This window comes from Sceloporus undulatus, chromosome 4 (genome assembly GCF_019175285.1).
Source record: "Sceloporus undulatus isolate JIND9_A2432 ecotype Alabama chromosome 4, SceUnd_v1.1, whole genome shotgun sequence".
NCBI classification, from domain to species: domain Eukaryota; kingdom Metazoa; phylum Chordata; class Lepidosauria; order Squamata; family Phrynosomatidae; genus Sceloporus; species Sceloporus undulatus.
The window spans coordinates 88494203-88504861 of NC_056525.1; the positions used below are offsets into that span (position 1 = coordinate 88494203).

Consider the following 10659-nt stretch of genomic DNA (forward strand, 5'->3'; position numbering starts at 1 on the left):
AAACCATGATAGGGTCGCCCTAAGTCAGAAATGACTTGAAGGCACACAACAGCAGCAACAACAACAACAGTCCTATAGACATTTGGAGATTTACTTCTGGGTATATTAGAGGGAGTGCTCTTGGAGATTCATAGACATCTTGCTTTGAAAAACGGAGCAAATACATGTGACTTCGAGTATATTTCTGACCTAAAATGTCTACATCCACTTAATTTTAATGAGAGTACAGTATTGGATGCTTAGACCTTTCCACCTTAAAATTCTTTTATCTTTCCATTCATCCTTTCATCCATTAAAGTTCCCCTTTTAATTTAAAAAAAGCCTTTGCTAATAATCTCATTTGCTAATACTGGTGAATCAAGGATATTTGCAAGCAGCATTTCTGTGTTTTTCTGTAGTGCCTAGATAATATTCCTTTTTTTCCAATTTGTTTCCTGACTTTTAGGTTGTAGCTGACACCAATATCAGTGCCATAGCCAGCCAGCTAGAGAGCATGACTACAGGTACAAATTTTAACCCACCTACTGAGCACCATCCTGAAGATCCAGAGTAAGTATGCATGCTCAATTTTTATTTTGGATATTTTAGAAGAGATGAACTATAGCTCAAAAGCAATTGAGAATTTAATTGGTCCTTGGATTCGATTTCAGTTGTTAGCACAGTACCCAAAGCCTAGTTGCCAAAATGGAAATCCAATTGCATTTTGTTGATTTCAGGTACCCAGGTTTACCTGGGCTCCCTGTTTGCGTCTAAGCAGTGAGAGTGAAGAGAACAGCAGGGTCCTGTAATGATACTGTATAGCTGTATCCCAGGAGCTTTGCATTTTTGCAGGATGACTGAGAATGGCAGTCAATCAGGAACAGGATCAGCCTGCTGTCCAAAGGTGGGACTGAGCAGGCAATCTGACTTTTAAATGTCTCAGTCTGGTCTATCTGCTTAGCATAAACTGTTGTCCCAAGGCTGGCTATGTCTTTCAGTATTAGAGCAGTTTCCCCACCCTCCCTCTCTCCATGCTGTGATTTGGGTTTAGATTGGTCTACAGGCAGTGTACCAGTGGTATTATTTTGTCACACCTCTGGTGGTTCAGGCATGGTTCCAGATAAAATTACGGGGAATGGACCTGAATACTTATGGTCCATAGTAAATGGAGATCCCCTCAAGGCACCTTGGGCTTGAGGTGTTAAGGGCTGGCTAGTTTGGCAGTATGGTCTGGCCTTAGCCCAACTGATGCGGAACCACACAGTTGAATTCATCCCTGTGGGATCCTGGTCCTGTCACTCCTAGGTGACAAGTGAATTGGTGGCTTGGTTGCCTGATTGGCCAACAGGCAGGTTGCCCAGTCTTAGGCTCCATGCCAAGCCAACCTTTCTGAATTGTAATCAATGAAAGTTGTGGCCTGCATAATGCAAGTTTGATGTGTTGGTATCTTTATTGGTGCATTTTACCTTCTGTTGCCATTGACAGTCACCAAAAAGAGAGAGAGAGACTAATCTACAGAGTGAATCTGCTTTGATTTCCTGCCATTAACCAAAAGATGCCATTGGAATCCCATAAGCTTTTATCAGTATTTGTGTTTACATAGGCAGGTTGTTTGGTTGTTGTTGGTAAGGGGCACACAATATTATTATTGTGCGGGTGGTAGTGTGGCTTGTTTGATGAAGTACTGCCTAAAACTTGCTTCCTCCCTGTCTTGTCTGAAATGACAGAAATGAGAAGAGGGTGACATCAATCAATGAACAGCGTGTATTCTTTTTTCCACTTCAATGAAAAAAGATTTCATACATATATCTAACAGACTGGAACACTTAGTCCAGTTGGTTATTTTCTCCCTAGTTGGGCTGGATAAATAAATCCATTCTAGTTTTCTTTGTTTCTAGTCTCCTAATGTGAAAGTCCTATTTCTTCTTATGCTAATATACAATGCTTCTTGTATGGCACATCTAACTCTTACTCTTTACTTGTGGCACATATTGTGTTCTAAATGTTCAAAAGTCATTTTATTTAACATGAACAATGTAGGATCTTATTTTAATGAGATCTCAGTATGCATTTTAAAAAGTTTTCTAGATATTGTAAATATTTGTGAATGAGGCAAACAGTAAGGAACTGTATCTCCATTGCTTCCCCCCCCCAAAAAAAAGGAGGAGGAGGAGGAGGAGGAGGAGGAGGAGACATCAGTAAGACTTCCTGTATTCCATGAGGTGGGACTTAAACCTAGCCACTTCCTCAGGTCCCTCCCCATGAATAACAGAATCAGAATAAATTATACAAATAAATGTGTGCTAATTTTACAACTGTTCTACATGATGTGATTTACATAATTCTGCTCTTAGTACAGAAGAAAATTTGGCAGGCAGATTTGGGTTTGGTTTCCCTTTTTATATCACTTGATTGTGAAGCATGCTGCCTGAGTGTGAGAAAATGAGATAATTGTCCAGAGGCGCACCAACTATCAGCCCTCTTTTTCATGAACAGAAGTCAGACATGCTCTTTTTATTCCTATTTCTATTTTCTCTTCCCTGCCTAGTTTTATGGCACCTGCTGAAAATTTTTACTAGCCATTTCTCCAGGGGATTATGTAAATATTTCTGCTTTCAACTTAAAAAGGAGAAAGGGAAAGGAAAGGGGGGGAATGTAGCAGCACCTGTAAGACTAATTGGTTTTTTATTTTAGCATGAGCTTTTGTGGATATAAACCCATTTCTTTCAATGTAGTACTGAATGGTACTAATCTTGAGTAGAATTGTTTCCAGCACCAAATATGCAAGTAAGAACCTTCCAAGCTACTGGAAGAAATGGTTTTTATTCTTTTGATTGCTTTATAAGAACCAGCTTTTCTGTGCTTTCCCATTGATGTGTTGTCATGTTGTTATGCTCCTAACTGGCTGTGTTTTTTGCTTGAGACGAGTTATGGCAACTGCAATTTCAGATGATCCACCCTTGGAGAAATTAAATAAGGAGTGGCTTTCAGCATTCTTCCCAAGAAAGTTTTGGGATACACTCTGCATAAAGTTCCTCTGCATTTTTAAATTTTATTTTTTGAACTCTTCCTCCTTTTGATTCATGAATCAAATGAATGTACAGAACATGTGATGTTACAAAACCAATCACCAGAATTCAAATTCAGACTAGTCTTTGCATCTTTTTCTTGAATAATAGTTACATATTTCTTGGGCAATTACTCAATGCTTTCCTGTTGTGTTGGGGATATTTATGTCCAGAAGTATACATGTTTAATTTCCTTGAAGAATAAAGACACATTTCAGCTGTTAGTTTCCTGCAAATCAACTGTGGTCAAACTCTTGAGATCAGCAATCTACTTAGCTCCTGTCCACACTGCTGTTGGGGTCACTCATCCTGGTGAAATGAACACTGGTGTTTTTCCCACATCTGAGATGCAGACAATCCATCAGTATATGCATGATCCTATGTCTATGAAGTATGTGACAGGGAACATTTAGTCCTGCAGATAGACTACAACAGTTTCATACAGCTAATGGGAACTGGGAGTCAACCAGTATCTATAGGGCCATGGGTCATATATTTTAAGTCACTGGAAGGTGCACTGGACTGAGGGTTCCTACTGGAAATTATTGTTCTTCAAAACAAATGGTTCAGCGAACTTAGCTAACATATGTTGTCCTGATATACCTTATATAGTGTTGCCAAACATTTTGTGACAGTTTCTTTTCAAGCCAGAGTCCTTGATCTTTTAACAGCTGCAATTCTTATGCAGTAATTAGACGTCTTCTAATTTGAGAAGGGGTGCTGATAGGGAAAGTTCCATTTGCTGATTTCTTCAGCTTAAAAGGGCATAGGATTGTATTAGAAAAAGAACATCTGACAGGTCTGGTGCAGACCCACAGAGTTAATCCATAGTTGGGCCCAGTAGCTCAGTGGTAAAGCATGTGCTTTACATTTTAGTACTTGGCAGCTCCATTTAAAATGATGCCATATGTTAACACAGGGAAAAACAACTTCATAATATCTTGGTACTGAGTCTATTTGTTAATCCCAATTAGAACAGACCATTAAATCAATTGAATTTATACAAATTTGATTTACCATCCATCTGTTGATCTGGGCCTGCTTTAGTGTATGTATGTGTGCATGCCTTCAAGTCACCTGCCCACTTCTGGGCAATCCAGTGAATTCCATGAAGGTTTTCTTAGGCAAGGAATACTCAGAGGTGGTTTTGCCAGTTCCTTCCCCTGCGGCACAGTGGATCCACCCTATCAGATACAGTATATCAGATACAATGGAGATACAGCTTAGGCACCTGTGGATTCCCATGGATTGCCCTGCCTCATATTAGTGAATGGCAGCACACATGGGTACATCCTGACATAGGAGTGTGTGCTTGGCCACATATTGACTAATATAGGCTTGAGCTCTATCTGTGGGAGGAGGGACAGAACCAAACCCCCATGATGGGAAGGACCCACTATATAGCCTACAGTATCTGATATTCCTTGGTAGTCTTCCATCCAAGTAGAGCCTAAAAATTGGAATTAGACATTGGAGAGCTACTACCATTCAGGCTAGTCAAAAATAGGCTAGAAGGACAGTTGGATTGAGGGTATGAGGCAGTCTAAAATGGTTTACTTTCCCAGTTATTAAATTAACACTGTTCTAAGTGGCATTCACTGTTTTTCAGAGCACCTCAACCTAAGGTTATTGTGCTGGAGAAAGGCTCAGATGGATTGGGATTTAGTATTGTAGGAGGCTACGGCAGTCCCCATGGAGACCTCCCTATTTATGTCAAGACCATTTTTGCAAAGGTAATTGACAAATTAAAACAGTCTAAGCATGTATTGTATAACTACAAATGTATAACTACATTTGAAATGACTACGCTCATCCTGATTTGTTTAAGCCCACTTATTATGTGAAAGTGGAATAGAATATGTGTCTGAGGATTTATGCACATATTCTTGAGAATGCCTGAGGACTATAATACAGATATATGACTCCAAGATCACCATGTTTGGCTGACTCACCCCAGATCCCAACACCACTCAGACATGGAAGTCTGAATGGAAGTTCTACTCTTGCTCAATTGAACATGATTAGCTGAATGCAAATAGTGCACTGACTGGAGACTTTGATGATGTTCATGGAAGAAGATGAGAGAACAGAGGCATATCCAGTGTAAAAGCCCTGCTCTTTTTGCCATTTGTATCCCTCATACATTCTTCAGAATGCATGAATAAGGCATGAGTGTTCATATTTCATTTATCTAGATGATTTCCCTTGCAGGCATCATTATTTCTAGGTCAACTTATTATTATTATTATTATTATTATTATTATTAATGTTTATTTGTATAGTGCCATAAATTTGCATGGCACTTTACAGGCATCATCAAAACAGCATATAACCTGCCAATGGTGTACAGTCTAAAAGTCATAAAATATAAACTATACAAAATTAAGCAAGTTATACAGTTAAAATACAAACTGTAAAAACAGCTAATACATATAATCAAATCTAAAACTATAAAACAATATTAAAATACAGTTCCAAATGTTTAGAGAACAAGAAACTGACCTCCTCATCTCATTTTGCAAGGAAGACAGAGCTAGTGAACTTTGAGGGCCTGTGTCTGGAAATCAAACTAGATGTGATTGTCATTGTATTGTCGCAATTAGTGCATCTAAGCAGCAAAACAGACCAGCATAAAAAGTTGGTTTCTGGGCATCTTGGGGGCATGACATACAGACAACGCATGTCCCCAAGTCCCCTGGAAGCCAGCTTCAAGCCAGGCAGCTGCCCACACATCAGCTAGCTTCTGGGCACTCCGGCAGTGTGGCATTTGCATGTTGCATGCCACCGGAGTGCCTTAAAGCCAGCTTCCAATTGCATAATTTGGGGGGGGGGGGGGAGCTAGCTAGTGGCTGTTTGCTGCTCCTCTTTCAGCCAGTGAAAAGGTGGATTGGGACTGCAGCATGCCTTCAGGGCTGTCTATTTTGCCCCCATGTTTTAGATGTTACATAGCGACTTTAGAGGGAGGCCAGTTAGGACTGTAGCCACATGGTTTGGAAAAACTTAACCCTGCTCCCTACAATATGGTCCTGATTTACCCTCACCTCCCTACTGCTGCTTATCCATCCAAGGAGGAAATTTTCCAGTGATGCCACACTACTACTGTGAATGTTTAAAAATAATTGCAATTCTGTGATTAACTTCTGCCCTGGGATCTTTGCAAGCAGATACATTTTTGTTTGTTTGTTTCCTCTTGAGGTTTCAAAGAACAATTGTTGCTTTGCTTCTTTGCATTCTTTGTTGATTTTGTAAACCTTCATTTATTTGTCTATTGATCCTGTTATCAGTACATGCAGGTTCTTCTTCTCAGCTGTCCTCTTTTTAGCATTACACAGCAAGATTATTTTGTAGTAAATTGCATGCATGGATAGCTGTACATTTCTTATTTACATTTTTGTTAGAATATGCAGAATTTGAAATTAGAGCCAGGAACATTTTCTGCACAGATGTGTACAGAGAGAAATTATCAACAGACAGGAATGTGAAAAAGTGGGAGGCAGGGTAATGAGATGTATGAGAGTTTATTTAATGAGAATGTACAGGTGTGCCCAGGGTTTTAAAAGAGTTCGAATAGAGAGGTGGATAAAGAAAGTGGAGCAGTAGCTATAAACAGATTTACACCTCTTGTGTGAGCTCCCTATTTTAGTTCTGTAGAAGGTTAGATCAGATGTACAATTGTATACATAGCCATCTTGGCTAGTTACTCAACTATGAACTCCATACCAGAATAAAGCTTTCTTATGGCCACTACTAGGCTCTGAAATTCCCCTCTTAAGGATGGTAGGATGGCCCCCTCTTCCTTTTTCCTTTCCTTTCTTTCTTTCTTTCTTTCTTTTTTTGGTCAAGTAAATACTTTTCTTTTCAACAGACTTTTGAGAACCTTTTCTTTAATTTTAAAAAAGGAGGCTTTTTAAAGGAGCTTCCCTTTTTTTAAAAAAAAAAGCTGTTTTCTGTTCTTTATGGGGGAGTTCTATTTTTTATTCATTTTTTCAAATTGTTACTAATGTTATTGATACCTTTATTACATTTTAATGTTTGTAAAGGTATTGACAGTTTAATTAAATTTTAATGATAAATATATGTGGTTTTTTATTTAAATTGTATTTATTTTAAATTATAAATCATGTTGAATCCCAGTTCTGGGGGAAAGGGGGAGTAAAATAAGTGGATGGATGAATGAACTAATGAAGAATTAATTCAAATTCACTCATGAAGTTGGAAACATTGGTGTGCTGCATTATCCCCATTAGTACTCCTTTTTCTTCTTCAAATTATTGACTGTGAATTCCCATTTTCTAATAGGGGTGAAGAGAACATTTGCAAATATTCCCCCCCAAAATGATCAAAGGCAAGCTTCCTGAGTGTTGAGAAACCCTGATGAGAAGAATCTTGGACTGATGTCACTTTTCATAATTCAGGACTTACTCTGCACAAAATTTGCATGTGGTTGCTTTGTACAGAAAATAGTTATTTTTGTGCATGAGACATCATCCTCTGTGCAGACAATAGCATTTCTGCACAGAAATATAATTTTATGCATGGAAATTTAGTTTCCTGCACAGGCAGTGCTTTAGTTCAAGATCTCACTCTGTACAAAATTTGTGCATGGCTTTGTCCAGAAAACAGCTTCTCTGCAGAGGAAACAGAATTTTCTGAACTGAAAATAATATTTATGCACAATTATATTATTTTCTGCAAAGAGAATGCTGTTTCAAAACAATCAATGCACATTTTGTGCAGAATAACTCCCAAATTCTCAGACCAGGAAGAAAATTCCTAAAATTCCTTGTTGTTTACTCAGAGTAGAAAATTAGTGAGGAGTTACAGCCCTATTTTCCACAAACAGTGTACATGTGTGTGCTTATGATCAAACCCATATATCATCTTATATAACAGGGTCTAATTGTCAAATTGGCAAAATAGGATATGAATGCATTTTAAACAATGCATTCAAAGATTGAACAAATGGTCAAAACACTTTGACAGGGGGAACATTTAGCAAACCCTCCAGAAGGTAAATAGAACAGAACCTCCTTCTATCTTTGGAGCATTAACTGCTATGAATAATCCAGGAGGTAGAAGTAAAAGAAGAGTGCCTTATTTGTGTCTATCTCGTTGCCTACTCCTCCTTCCCCGTAAAATTGCAGGACCTCTAATATGCTTACTCTTCTTGTTTCTTCACCAGGGAGCAGCTGCTGATGATGGAAGACTGAAGCGTGGTGATCAGATTTTAGCAGTTAATGGAGAAACTCTGGAAGGTGTGACTCATGAGCAAGCTGTAGCCATATTAAAGCTCCAAAGGGGGACTGTAACACTAACAGTGTTGTCATGAGCTTTGCTGCAACTGTAATCTGGGCTGGGTGCAATTATTCCTAAACCTTGCTAGAGCTGCTGTAAATCAGTTTAGAGTATACAGCCCCTGTGTGAGATGAAAATCCAACTCTAGCTAACAGTAGCACACATTAATTATGTTGCCTGTGATTAAAGCCATTGAAAAAGTTTACTTTGGTTAGTGAAACCATTAGCTCTACCCTTTCCTCCATCCCTTCTTTCCTTGGGTGTGCTTCCTATTTCCTGCTTTTGCCCATCATTAAACATCTATTAGTAGGAAGTATAATCACTGAAACTAAAATTAGCATACACACCAGGAAGAATATGGCTTATTGCTGGATCCCATCTAAAGAACAAAAAAAAATGCTGAGTGATTTTTCATCTCATTCATGGTTTGCTTATGTTAATTCTCTTTTTATCTGTGCCAGAAAACATTAAAGCATAATTCAATTACTTCTGTTCCAAATGATGAAATATCAAACCCTCCTATGGGAAATTAATTGTATATGAAGTTCTAATCATGAAATGCCAGCATCCCTGTCTAATCTCTCTGGGTAGATATAAGTAACTTAGTTGTAATTATGATGAGTCAATTTTCTTCCTCTCCTCTGATTGTACATTAGTCCTGTTTGATGTTATCTAGTTCCTGAACTAGTCTTCTGTTGGACTGACTAGAATCGTCTCGAAGGTCTGTCTGAAGGGAGCTGGTTAAGCAATAGGAATGGTTTGTACAATGTAAACTTAACTCAGTGGAGGCAGAAGAAAGCACCTTAATTTGTAATAGGGCTACTTGTTATTATTTATATTGATAACACTGCAATGAAGAGTGAAGGGAACCTGGTGGATTAAGTATCTCTTGGTCAGTTTTATGGTACAATGTCTCATCAATACAGAAAGTGATGAATTTCTGTCTAAACCCTGCAACTTCTGTATAATATATGTTTACTGCAATATAATTGAAATGCAATAACATTCAACTTGACTGTGTAGAATAAAGCATATGTGCTAAATTGGTCAAAGGTGAGGAAGAAATAGTCAAAGAAAGTGTGATTTGTCTTGTTAAGAATGTCGTCTTTTGTTTTGTGTGCTATGTTTGGATCTAGATAATCACAAAGTGCATTGAGTTATCGGAATGCCTTGTGGGTAATCCATGAATAGTGCCTGAAAGCAACTTTATAAGAATTTTGAAATGGAATTCACTCCCAGATTTCAGTGTGCAGATTAATAGTGATATTTACATGAAATGCCAAGAATATGTCTCATTAAGAAAACTGAAGAACTCTTTTAAGTTCTCCATTTTAAGAATGGAGGCATTCTGTTTCTCAAAATAAGCTGATATTAGACTTCAGTTCTATATTCAGCTTGAAGAAGCAGCTTATTTTGAGTTGCATTAAGGATTGTTGCCAAAACATCACAAATATTCTGTTCAGGCTTGACCAAAAAAAATCATCATTGGATTTTTTTTGTAACCATTCTTTCAAATAGGAAAGAATCCTTTTCCTTCTACGCACATTTTTCTGATACAGTGAATGTAGAGCTTTTGTGCTGAGATAATTTGCACTTCTTGAAGCTCAAATGGAAAGATTACATGATTGCTGCTTGTAATTTGCACTCTTCTGTCACATATAGTACTGCCAAAAACTGCACTGCAATCTGCAGATAGACTGGTGACTATGTGGGCATGTTGGGGATGGGTGCTATATATCACAGACCAAGGGCACAGCTTGGTGGGATGTTGTCCTGAGATGAATCCAACTGAAGCAAATATAAGCTGTGTAAAAGTATGATTGGCCTTCCACAGCAAAATGGACTAGTAGATTGTGCCCTGTGTCTTTAAGTCTGCTTTGTGCTTTTGGGGAGGGGGGATTATGGGCTTCTGGCTGTGAAGGGGGAGGAAGGCAGAAAAACATATTGTATGTTTATGTATATTGGTAAAATAAGATGTTTTATGACTTCCAAAGATTCTAAATAAAATTTACTTGCATATGTATGGTGGTATATTACAAAAGACTTAACATTGCTACATACTCCAAAACCTACCTGTCCATGAAGTGTTAGAATGTGAGTGGGAAGCTTTTTTTCTGTTAAGGGCCACATTCGCTCAAGGATGATCTGTTTCTAGGCTTGAAACTGAAAGTGAGTAGGTATGAAGGTTTTTGCGGACAAGTCCACAGCCAAATATGCACATACTGGGGGAGAGGAAGCGAGAGTGTGAGAAAGAGATGACCCAGACAGTGTGTGTGTGCCAATGTCTGTGCCATCTCTTTATTAGTCTCTCTGTTGC

The 10659-nt window shown here is 38.4% G+C and overlaps 1 protein-coding gene across 1 annotated transcript in view; it reads left to right on the forward strand.

The window, feature by feature from the left end:
* The window catches only part of PATJ (PATJ crumbs cell polarity complex component), a 212377-nt gene extending 202014 nt beyond the window's left edge, over positions 1 to 10363 (forward strand). The window contains 3 exon segments of the mRNA XM_042463137.1: positions 446 to 549; positions 4657 to 4780; positions 8230 to 10363. Of these exon segments, the coding sequence (XP_042319071.1) occupies positions 446 to 549; positions 4657 to 4780; positions 8230 to 8376 (375 nt within the window). The 3' untranslated portion in view covers positions 8377 to 10363.
* Positions 10364 to 10659: the final 296 nt, after the last annotated feature.